The sequence below is a fragment of the Strix uralensis genome, chromosome 1, assembly GCF_047716275.1.
Source record: "Strix uralensis isolate ZFMK-TIS-50842 chromosome 1, bStrUra1, whole genome shotgun sequence".
Lineage (NCBI taxonomy): Eukaryota > Metazoa > Chordata > Aves > Strigiformes > Strigidae > Strix > Strix uralensis.
Window position 1 is genome coordinate 174898142 of NC_133972.1, and position 11585 is coordinate 174909726.

Below are 11585 nucleotides of genomic sequence, written 5' to 3' on the forward strand. Positions count from 1 at the left end.
CCCAAGGAGCCATCAAGAGGGTCCCCAAGGGTCCCCATGAAGAGGTTCCCAAGGGTCCCCAAGGAGCCATCAAGAGGGTCCCCAAGGGTCCCCATGAAGAGGTTCCCAAGGAGCCATCAAGAGGATCCCCATGAAGAGGTTCCCAAGGGTCCCCAAGGAGCCGTCAAGAGGGTCCCCATGAAGAGGTTCCCAAGGGTCCCCATGGAGCCATCCCCAAAGGTCCCCACAGGGCAGTCCCCAGGGTCCCCAAGGGTCCCCATGAAGTGATCCCCAAAGATTCCCCACAGAGTTGTCCCCAAGGATGTCCATGGAGTCATCCCCAAGGTCCTCATGGAGATGTCCCCAAGAATCTCCATGGAGAGGTCCCCGGGGTCCCCAAAGTGTCCTCATGGGGCAGTGCCCAAGGGTCCCCAAGTAGTGGTCCCCAAGGGTCCCCACCACCCAGATCCTGAGGTCCCCCTGTCTTTCAGGGGTCGAGGCAGCACAGTGGGGCCCCTCTCAGTCTGGGGACTGCCGTGGGGCTGGGACAGGGTCAGGGCACGTGTGGGGCCGGGCCTGGCTCCCGGGGGGCTCTGGGGGCCCCCCCAGCACCCCAAATGTCTGGGGGCTGCAGGATGGGGCTGGGGGATCATCTCTGCATGGGGGTGCGGGGGACAGTGCTGGGTGTCACTGTCCTCCCCCACCCCATGAGGCTGGGGGGCCAGGGGGGTCCCGGTGCTGGGCCATGGCCGCAGTCCAGCACGGAGCCCCATGTGCCCACAGCTTGTGGCCATGACGGCCCCGTGACACCCTGTGATGTCCCCATGGTGTCCCCATGATGGGCCCATGTCAGCCCCACGATGGCCCCATGATGTCCCCATAGTATCCCCATGACAGCCCCATGATGGCCCCATGATGTCCCCATGACAGCCCCGTGATGTCCCTATGACATACCAATGATGTCTCCACATCGTCCCCATGAAGTCCGCATGACAGCACCATGATGTCCCCATGATGTCCCCGTGACGTCCCCATGATGTCCCTGTGATGTCCCCATGATGTCCCCATGATGTCCCTGTGATGTCCCCATGACACCCCAGGTGTCCCCACCGCAGCAGCTCATGGGGTCCTGTGGGACAGCCCAGGTTTTGGGGGGGGGGGGGCAGCACCAGCCGGGCCCCTCCTGCCCCCGCCAGCCCCACTGAGCCCCACACGCCGTGGGGCTGGCGCCGGCACAGCACCACCCGCTGCTCTCAAGGCCTTTATTTCGCTCTGGTTGCTAAAAACTGCAGCTGGTGTCAGCCCTGCCAGGTCACTGAGGTCACTGTGAGGTCACTGTGAGGTCACTGCCAGGTCACTGTGAGGTCACTGTGAGGTCACTATGAGGTCACTGCCAGGTCGCTGCCCCGCCGTGGCACCCAGGGCCCTGACGTCCGTCCCAGCCCCCCCCCGCAGTGCCCCCCCCGGGCTGTGCCAGCACCGGCTCCGGTGTCCCAGCGGCTCCGGCGGGGCTCGGGGGGGGGGCTCAGGGCGTCGCGGGGACCACGTCGAGCCGCAGGGCCACAGGCAGGTGGTCAGAGCGGGTGGCCAGCTGGGTGACAAAGGTGACCCCTGCCACCTCCTGCCGGGGAGAGTGGCCGTCAGGGCGGGGGGGACAGGGAGGACAACACCCCCCCTCGTCCCCGCGGTGCCGGCACCCACCGTCCACAGCGGCCAGGCCCCGCGGGGCGGCCGGAACAGGAGATAGTCCACGCGCCGGCCCTGCCACGGGCTGGGGGCCGCCGGGTCGGGCTGGCCACTGGCCAGGATGGGGCCCGCCAAGTACCGCTGCCGCCCCGCCGGCTCGGAGAGGGTCCTGCAGGAAGGGGACACAGTGGCATGGGGATGGGGTGGCGCAAGAACATGGTGGCACAGGGACGTGGGGACATGGGGATGAAGTGACACAGATGCAGTGGCACGGGGACATGGTGACACAGGGACATGGTGGCACAGTGGCACAGGGACATGGGGATTCAGTGACACAGAGACACAGTGGCACAGGCATGGGGTGGCACAAGGACATGGTGGCATGGGGACACGGTGGCACGGGGACAAGGTAGCACAGGGACACGGTGGCACGGGGACATGGGGACATGGGGACATGGCGATGCAGTGACACAGAGATGCAGTGGCATGGGGACATGGTGACATGGGGATGAAGTAGCACAGGGATGTGGTGGCATGAGGACACTGGCGTGGAGACATGGTGGCACAGGGACATGGTGGCATGGGTATGCAGTGACAGAGGGAATCAGTGGCATGGGGACACAGTGGCACAGGGACATAGTGGCACAGGGATGCAGTGACATGGGGACGTGGTAGCACAAGGACATGGCAACATGGAGACACAGTGGCCCAGGGACATGGCATGAGGACACAGTGGCATGGAGACATGGTGGCACAGGGATGCAGTGGCACAGGGACATGGTGGCACAGGGACATGGGGGCATGTGGACACAGTGACATGGGGATGCAGTGGCACAGGGACATGGTGACATGGTGATGCAGTGGCACGGGGATGGGGTGGCACAGGGACATGGTGGCACAGGGACATGGTGACATAGGGGTGTGGGGATGCAGGGACATGGGGACATGGGGACGCAGTGGCGCAGGGATGGGGTGGCACAGGGACGTAGTGACATGGGGACGTGGTGACATGGGGACACAGTGGCACAGGGACATGGGGACACGGTGGCACAGGGATGGAGGGACTCCCACCACCAGCATCGCCCCTCTCCAGGCAGGGTGGCCTTTCCCGTGGACCCCCCAGGCCTGTCCCCCCCCATGTTCCCCCCCGTGTCCCCCCCTCGTGTCCCCCCCGTGTCCCCCCCCGTTTTCCCCCCGTGTGCCCCCCTGTGTCCCCCCACCGTGTCCCCCCCCAATGTGCCCCCCCATGTCCCCTCTCATGTCACCCATCATGTCCCCCCCGTGTCCCCCCCCATCACCTCCTCAGCTTCTCCGGGGTGGACACAGGCTCCTCGTAGATCTTCAGGTAGTTGAGGAGGGTCCCTGTGGGGGGGGACACACACACAGGGACAGGCTTTCAGTGTCCCCCCCGCTCTGTGTGTGTCACCCCCTGGGAGGGGGCGGGGGGGGGCAGGTCCCACCTATGGCCCAGGGCTCGTCCTGCCCCGGCGCGCGGCGACACGGGTCCCGGTACAGCTCGAAGAGCCGGTGCCGCTGGTTCAGCTCGTCACCTGCGGGGACGGGGGAGGGGACATCAAAACCCCCTGTGACACCCCCCCCAAACCCCTCCGTCCCCTCTCCGTGTCCCCACCGCGGGAGCAGTTGTCGAAGTTGAGGTCCCCGCAGAGGACGTCGAAGGCCACCACGTCCCCGCGCTGCTCCTGCGCCTCCTGGAAGAGCTGCAGCCAGTGCAGCGCCAGCGTCAGCTGCGCGTCCCGCACGGCGGCGTCACCTGCGCCGGGGACATGCGACACGGCGTCACTGCCCGCCACAGCACCGCCGGGACCCCCCAAACCATGTCCTTGTGCCACCCCATCCCCATGCCACCGTGTCTCTGTGCCACCATGTCCCTGTGCCACCATGTCCCCATGCCACTGTGTCCCTGTGTCACTGCATCCCCATGTCCCCATGTCCCCATGTCACTGTGTCCCTGTGTCACCATGTCCCCATGCCACTGTGTCCCTGTGTCACTGCATCCCCATGTCCCCATGTCCCCATGTCCCCGTGCCACCATGTCCCTGTGTCACCATGTCCCCATGCCACTGTGTCCCTGTGTCACTGCATCCCCATGTCCCCATGTCCCCGTGTCACCATGTTCCCGTGTCACCATGTCCCCATGCCACTGTGTCCCTGTGTCACTGCATCCCCATGTCCCCATGTCCCCATGTCACTGTGTCCCTGTGTCACTGCATCCCCATGTCCCCATGTCCCCATGTCCCCGTGCCACCATGTCCCTATGCCACTGTGTCCCTGTGTCACTGCATCCCCATGTCCCCATGTCCCCGTGTCACCATGTTCCTGTGTCACCATGTCCCCATGCCACTGCATCTCTGTGTCACTACATCCCCATGTCCCCATGCCACTGTGTCCCTGTGCCACCATGTCCCCATGCCATTGCATCCCTGTGTCACTGCATCCCCATGTCCCCATGTCCCCATGCCACTGTGTCCCTGTGCCACCATGTCCCCATGCCATTGCATCCCTGTGTCACTGCATCCCCATGTCCCCATGTCCCCATGCCACTGTGTCCCTGTGCCACCATGTCCCCATGCCACTGTGTCCCTGTGTCACTGCATCTCCATGTCCCCATGCCACCGTGTCCCTGTGCCACCATGTCCCCATGCCATTGCATCCCTGTGTCACTGCAACCCCATGTCCCCATATCCCCATGCCACCGTGTCCCTGTGCCACCGTGTCCCCATGCCACTGCATCCCTGTGCCACCACATCCCCATGTCCCCATGTCCCCATGCCACTGTGTCCCTGTGTCACTGCATCCCCATGTCCCCGTGCCACCATGTCCCTGTGCCACCATGTCCCCATGCCATTGCATCCCTGCGACACTGCATCCCCATGTCCCCATACCACCATGTCCCTGTGCCACCATGTCCCCATGCCACTGTGTGTCTGTGTCACTGCATCCCCATGTCCCCATGTCCCCGTGCCACCGTGTCCCCGTGCCACCATGTCCCCATGCCACTGCATCTCTGTGTCACTGCATCCCCATGTCCCCATGTCCCCGTGCCACTGTGTCCCTGTGCCACCATGTCCCCATGCCACTGCATCCCCATGTCCCCATGTCCCCATGCCACTGTGTTCCTGTGTCACTGCATCCCCATGTCCCCGTGCCACCATGTCCCTGTGCCACCATGTCCCCATGCCATTGCATCCCTGCGACACTGCATCCCCATGTCCCCGTGCCACCGTGTCCCTGTGCCACCATGTCCCCATGCCACTGCATCTCTGTGTCACTGCATCCCCATGTCCCCATGTCCCCGTGCCACTGTGTCCCTGTGCCACCATTTCCCCATGCCACTGCCTCTCTGTGTCACTGCATCCCCATGACCCCCCCAAACCTCACCTGGACCCCCCCTTTTACCTGCGGGTGCCTGCAGGTGGGTGCAGCCCAGGTAGCCCACGACCCGTTGCCCCCGCGCGGAGCCCAGCAGCACCTGGGGGGGACACGGTGGCCTCAGCCGGGAAATCCGGCAGTGCTAGCAGCAGGTGGGGAGTGGGGGAGCGGCGGGGGCGCCCAGCTCACCTGGACCACCAGTAGCCCCTTGGCAGCCATGGCGTCCTCGCGGGTGCCGTTGGGGAAGCCGTGGAACTGCACGGCTAGCAGCGGGTAGCGGCTGGCTAGCAGTAGCCCGCTGTCAAGGAGCTTCAGCTGGCCGCACCGCAGCCCGCGGTCACCCACCTCGGAGAGGACGTGGGGGAAGGTGCCACCCAGCCGCCGGCGCAGGCAAGCGGCGGCCCCGGCGTCGAAAACCTCCTGCAGGCAAACGAAGTCGGCGTCCGCCGGGAAGTGCTCGGCCAAGGCCACCGGCACCGGCCCCGGCCCCGGCCCCGGGCCCGTGCTGGCGGGGGGCCCCGGCGGGGTGTGCAGGGTCCCGCCATAGGTGTCAGCGTGGCCGTGCCGCGGCTCAACCAGGGCGCCGGCGGGGCTCGGCGGGGCCGGGGCCAGCTGCCGGGCGATGTAGGTGGCCCGTTGTGGCGTCTGGCCCAGGTTGCTGAACTTGGCCAAGCCACTGGGCAAGAGGCAGACGTTGGCGCTGAGGAAGGTGAAGGCGCGGCGCTGCCGCAGGTCCCACGGCTCCGCCGGCGCCGTGCCCGCCGTGTACTGGTAGGCAAAGGGCCGCCGCGCTGCCTGCACCGGTAGCCACAGCAGTAGTCCCAGCAGCGTCAGGGGCAATGAGACCAGCAGCGTCGCGGCGTAAACCAGCGCGGCCAGCGCCCGCCCGGCACAACCGCAGCACCGGCTGCGCCGCTCCGCTGTGGTCGGCCGCAGGTCGAGGAGGCGGTTAGTGGCCCAGAAGCTGGGGGCCAGTAGCCCCCGGGCCAGGTAGTCCAGGGCCACCAGTGCCCGGTTGGGGAAGGGTGATTCCCGCAGCAGCATGGTGGGGGCCGGGGGCGCGGGCAGGGGGCTGAGGGGGACTGTAACGTCCCCCCGCTCCTGCCCGGAGGCTCCGGTGCCGCCGGCACGACCTGCGGGAGGAGAGACGCTGGGTCGGGGGGGCAGCGCGGCCGGGAGCCCCCGTCCTGGCCACCGTGGTCACCGTGGGAACCTCCCGCGGCCGGGGCCGTCCCACGCATCCCCGGGGCTCTGCCAGCACCTGCAGGCGTGTGGGGGGGGCCCACGGCCGGAGTGCGGCTGCTGCCTCCCCCACGTCCCTGTGGGGTCCCCATGAGGCCCCCGGGACCCCCAAAGTCGCCTCAAACCGGGGGTGGGGGCACCCCAGAGCCCGCACTGAGCCCGGTGGCTTCTGCCCCGGCGCTGCCGGAGGCCACAGCACCAGATGTCACACACCCCCCCCCCCCCGCCCTGTGCCACCCCGCAGCCGCCCACTCACCTGCCTGCTGGGCTCGGGGGGGGTCAGGGGCCGCTGGCCCCGGCAAGCCAGGCTGGCAACTGGCGCGGCACGTGACTGAGCCGCGGCCGGGCGAGCCCTGGCGAGGGCAGGACTGGCCGGCCTGGCCCAACGGGTTCCCCGGCGCCTCCGTGACCCACAGCCACGCTGCCGGCTGCCTGCCCGCCTCCTGCCTGACTCTGCCTGACTCTGCCTGACACCACCTGCTCCCAGCAAGGGAAGGTGCGGGGCACTGGGACACTGGAAATGATGGGGTCACTGGGGTCGCTGAGGATGCTGGGGTCACTGGGGTCATAGGGGTTGCTGGGGTCACGGGACACTGGGGTCAGTGGGGTAATGGACATTGTGGGGTCACTGGGGATGCTGGGGTCACTGGAGTCATGGGGATCGCTGGGGTCACTGGGGACACTGGGGTCGGTGGGATCATGGACATTGATGGGGTCACTGGGAATGCTGGGGTCATGGAGGTCACTGGGGACAGTGGGATTGCTGGGGTCACTGGGGACATTGTGGGGACAACGGGGTCAGTAGGGTCGCAGAGATTGCTGGGGTCACTGGGGTCATGGGGGTCGCTGCAGTCACTGGGGACACTGGGGTCACTGGGGACAGTGGGGTTGCTGGGGACACTGGGGTCACTAGAGTCTCTGGGGTCACTGGCCACTGTGGAGCCTGCACTGCCCTTGGCTTTGGGGGCCCGAGCTCCCCCCGGCTGTGGGGCTGCCCCACACTTGCCCCCTGGCCCGGAGCTCCCACCCGCGGCTGCTCCGGCTCCGTCCCACCCCGAGGCGCCGGCACGAGGGGCCACTGCCGGGGGGGGGCAGGAACAGGGGGATCCCCCCACCCCAGGACTCGGCACCGTGGGCGGCCGCGGTGGCACATGCGGCTCCAGGGAGTGACTCGGGCCAGGCCCCGGCACTTGCTGGCCACGCCGGCGTCCCTGACTCCCACGGGCAGGTCATTTGCCGTCACAGGAGTGTGAGTGCGCGGGGCCGGCGGGGAGTGGCACCGCCCACGTGGTGTCACTGGGGCCATGCCGGGGTCCCCGCACCCCGCTGTCCTCCCCTGGAGGGGGTCGGTGCAGGCAGCTGCCGGCCCGGTCAGGCAGTCGCATTGCCCAGTGGCACCGGCAGCTCTGACCCGGCCCACTGGGCCTCGACGGCTGCATGTGCCCGGCTCCAGTGGCTGCGGCAGCCAGGGGTGGCTTTTGGTGGCCGGGGGGCAAGCGGCACCGTGCCCCGGTGTTGCCGGCGCGGCTCCCTTCCCCGAGGGCCAAGTAGTCCCCAAGCCGCCCCACCCGTGCCGGCTCCCTGCCCGCGCTGGCTCCCTGCCCGCGCCAGTTCCTGCCTGTGCCGGTTCCTGCCTGTCCCACCACCGCCACCTGTGCCACGTCCCCGGGTGCCCCCCGCTCACCTCCGGGGGCCATCGCTGACAGCACCGACACCTCCGGCGGGGCCAGCACCTCCGCCAGCTCGTGGCCGCCTCCGCCGGGGGCCAACGTGCGGGCTCGGCAGCGCCGGCAGCTCAACAGGTCACAAACATCCGCTCGCCGCCACCGGGCCAGACCGGGCTCTAATTAGCCGCGGCCTCGGCCGTGCCCGGTTGCCACCCGCCCCGTGCCGGCCGGCCGCCTGCATTCCTGCCGTGGGTGCGTGGCAAACGCCACCCACCGCCACCAAACCCGGCAGCCCGCGGTTCCCACCTCCGTGTCGCCGCCGCGTGCCGCGCGCCAGGCAGGGCGCAGGCAGGGGTCAGGCAGCGGCGGGCAGGGGAGCCGGCGGCCACCGCGCTGCACCTTGCCCGGTGAACACCCACGACGGGTTTCCCAGGGCTGTAACCCTTTGGCTGCCGCAGCCCGCAGGCGCGCCAGGGCCCTGCTGAACCGGGCGGGCAGCTGCTGGCGAGGATGAGGGGAAGGTCGAGCGAGGAAGCTCCTGGGAGGGGTCGCAGCCACCGGTGCCTCGGGGCTGAGCCGCCAGGTTTGGACCCGCCACGGCGCTGCCAGGCCACGGCACTGCGGTTGGGGCAGACGCCGGCAGGAATGGGGGGGGCTTCCCCCCCTTTTCCTTCCCCCCACTTCCCCTTCCTGCCGCAGGCAGTCAACAGGCAAATGGGGACACCCCCCCCTGCACCCCCCCGGCCTGGGCCCCCGGTCCCCAAGCGCCCATCCCCACCGCTGGCACCCCCCAGCGATGAGACCCCCGGCGAGGCCCTGACCTGGCTGTGTCACCGGCAGCGTGTCCCCCGCTTTGGGACCCCCCCGCCGCGGCACCGGGGGCGTCCCCAGGCACCGATTTCCGACTCCGGCTTCCGCATCCGACCGGCTGCCCCCAGCCACAACCGAAAGGAAAAGGACCGTGACCATGGCGCGACCTCCTCCACCCTGGCGCAGCTGCCTGCACCGCTGCCTGCACTGCTGCCTGCAGCCCTGCTCGCCCTGCTGCCTGCACCCCGGCACTGCTCCCTGCACCCCAGTGTTGCTGCCTGCGCCCTGGCATTGCCACCCACACCCCAACATTGCTGCCTGCACCCCAACATGGACACCTACACCCTGGCATTGCTCCCTGCACCCCAGTGTTGCTGCCTGCACCCCAACATTACCACCCACACCCCAACATTGCTGCCTGCACCCCGGCCCTGCTGCCCATCACAGGGGTGTCCCCGAGCAGGGGCAGAGCAGTGACAGTGGCACTGGGGGTGCCCCCGCAGTTCCCACTGGAGCTGCCACCACAGACGAGGGCGACGGCGCTGGAGCAGCTTTATTGCACCATGTGGGGCTCCGGCTGGTGGCCCGGGGCCAGCGTGGGCCCGGTGGCAGTGCCGGTGGCCCAAGGGCTCAGAGGAGGAAGAGGGGCTGCCCGTCCTGCCGCGCCAGCTCCTCCAGGCACTCGAGCAGCACCATGGCGTCCGGCAGCGCCGCCTGCGGCACCGTCTCCATCAGCGCACGGCGCAGGACGGCCGGGCCGTGGCGGGCACAGGCCTCGCGGGCCGCCAGCGCCGGCAGGACACCGAAGGCGTTGACAAGGGACTCAGCGAAGGCCGGGTGCACCGCGGGGCTGTAGCCCAGTGCCCGCAGACGCCCCATCAAGGCGACGTAGCGCTGGGCTGTGGCCAGGCAGCGCTGCTCGTCGAAGCTCCCCGCCGCCGCGCCCAGGGCTGTCTGCGGGCAGAGACGGCGCAGGGTCTGTCACCGGCCCCGCTGGGTGCCCCCCGGCACTGCTGGGTGCCCCCCAGCCCTGTGCCCTGTTCCCTGGCCCTACCTCCATGATCTTCTGCGGGATGTTGGCGACGGTGAAGCCGTAGAAGTGGGCGCGCTCGGGGAAGACGTGGGTGAGGATGCGGCGCTCGAGCTGGAAGGCGACTTCCCCCACCAGCTGCTCCCATGGCGGCTGCTGGGCGGCTGCGGGGCACCGACAGCGCGCTGCCACCCCGGCGACCACCCACCCATGTCCCTCAACCTCCCCCCGTACCCCCCCGACCTCCCCTTGTACCCCCCCAACCTCCCCCCGTGACCCTCAACCTCCCCCCGTGACCCCCCGACCTCCCCTTGTGCCCCCCCGACCTCCTCCTGTGACCCCCGACCTCCCCCCGTACCCCCCCACACCAGGGCCAGGCCAGGCCCAGCACAGTGGTTTTGCAGGATGGAAGAACCCGCGCGCCGGCTTTGCCGGGCAGCAGTGCCGGCGCGCGGGTTGGACAGGGCGGAAAAGCCGGCGTGCCGGCCTTGAGGGAGAGAAAAACCTGCATGCCAGCTTTGCAGGGCAGAAAAGCCAACATGCCAGGTTTGTGGGGCAGAAAAGCCAGCATGCCAGCTTTGCAGGAGAGAAAAGCCAGTGTGCCGGCTTTGTGGGAGAAAAAAACCCATATGGCAGCTTTGCAGGAGAGAAAAGCCGGCGTGCTGGCCTTGCGGGGCAGTAAAGCCAGTGTGCCAGTTTTGTGGAGCAGAAAATCCTGTGTGCCGGCTTTAGGGGAGAGAAAAACCCACGTGCCAGATTTGTGGGGCACAAAAACTGGTGTCCCAGCTTTACAGGGCAGAAAACGCCCTGTGCCGGTTTGGGGGGGCAGAAAAGCCGGCGTGCTGGCTTTGGGGGGAGAAAAACCCCCGTGACGGCTTTGCGGGAGGGAAAAGCCAGTGCGCGGGCTTTGGGGGCAGAAAACCCGCGTTCCGACTTTGGGGCAGAACCCCCCGTGTCAGCTTTGCCTGAGCTGAGCCTAACGGTGTCCCCGCCCCGAGGTCTCGGGGTGCCCCCCCCCCCTCCACCTCCCACCCCCGTCCCTCTCTCACCTGGGGGGTCCCGGCGGGGACAGGGCCGCTCGGTGTCGCAGGGGGCCGGTGGCGGCGGGGGGGGCCCCGGGGGGGGCCCCAGCGCGGAGATGTCATGGGGGGGCGGCGGCGGCTCGGGGGGGCCGTGGGGGGGCGGGAGGGGGCAGGAGCAGCGCGGGGGGAGGAGCACGGGGCTGCTCTGGGCGGCGGCCGGGAGCGCTGGGGGAAGGGAGAGACGTCAGAGACCCCCGGGGTGGGGGAGGGGAAGGGGACACCCCCCCCCCCCCCGCACCCCAACCCCCCCCGGCCACGGTAACGGGAGGGGGGGGAGGGGAGGGGATGGGGAGGGGTGGGGTATTATGGGATGGTTTGGGATGGGGATGGGATGGGACAGGGGTAGGGTAGGACTCAAGCCACCCCCCTCCTCCCCCCCCGAGCTGTGGGGTCCCCCCTGTCCCCCCCACACGTACTTCTGTTCCCGGCCGCAGGGGACATGATGCCGCTGCTGATGCCGCTGTTGTGGTCGGTGCCGCCCAGCCGGGGCGACCCCCCGGGCCCGGCGCTCGCCCGGTCCAGACGTCCCCCCTCCGCCTCCCAGGGAGGCGCCCGGAAGCTCCCGCTCTGCTCCAGGGGTGTCGCCCCCCAATCCTGCCCCACGGGCCCACCCGTGGCCCCCCCTGGGCTGGGGAAGGCGAAGCGTCTGCCATCGCGTGGGGCAGGGAGGATGGGGGGTGCCGAGCCAGTGGCCACCTC

General features: G+C 68.9%; 1 protein-coding gene across 4 annotated transcripts; it reads right to left on the bottom strand.

The window, feature by feature from the left end:
* Positions 1–1227: 1227 nt before the first annotated feature.
* Positions 1228–8883, bottom strand: LOC141952387 (sphingomyelin phosphodiesterase 5-like). 4 transcript variants are annotated; one of them, XM_074889766.1, is made up of 8 exons: positions 8786–8883; positions 5245–6188; positions 5083–5155; positions 3296–3436; positions 3126–3215; positions 2964–3027; positions 1681–1834; positions 1228–1600 (listed from the first exon to the last, which is right to left on the bottom strand). In XM_074889766.1, exons 2-8 carry the CDS (start codon positions 6097–6099, stop codon positions 1505–1507), a joined length of 1473 nt encoding a protein of 490 aa, XP_074745867.1. In that variant the 5' UTR covers positions 6100–6188; positions 8786–8883; the 3' UTR covers positions 1228–1504. The 4 variants fall into 4 exon arrangements, 3 of the variants coding, with proteins under 3 accessions (XP_074745867.1, XP_074745858.1, XP_074745859.1); XM_074889757.1 differs by lacking the exon at positions 8786–8883 and adding an exon at positions 6554–8562; XM_074889758.1 differs by lacking the exon at positions 8786–8883 and adding an exon at positions 7982–8557.
* Between the last annotated feature and the right edge of the window lie 2702 nt (positions 8884–11585).

What these genes read in the sequence shown, in the direction of transcription:
- LOC141952387 (XM_074889757.1), bottom strand. Translation starts at nt 6,866, where the DNA reads ATGACCCCAGTGACCCCAGCATCCTCAGCGACCCCAGTGACCCCATCA. An exon ending in CTTCGACAACTGCTCCCGCG is followed by an intron (nt 3,216 to 3,295) that starts GTGGGGACACGG and finishes CCGTCCCCGCAG; the next exon opens with GTGACGAGCTGAACCAGCGG. An exon ending in GGGCCTGGCCGCTGTGGACG is followed by an intron (nt 1,601 to 1,680) that starts GTGGGTGCCGGC and finishes TCTCCCCGGCAG; the next exon opens with GAGGTGGCAGGGGTCACCTT.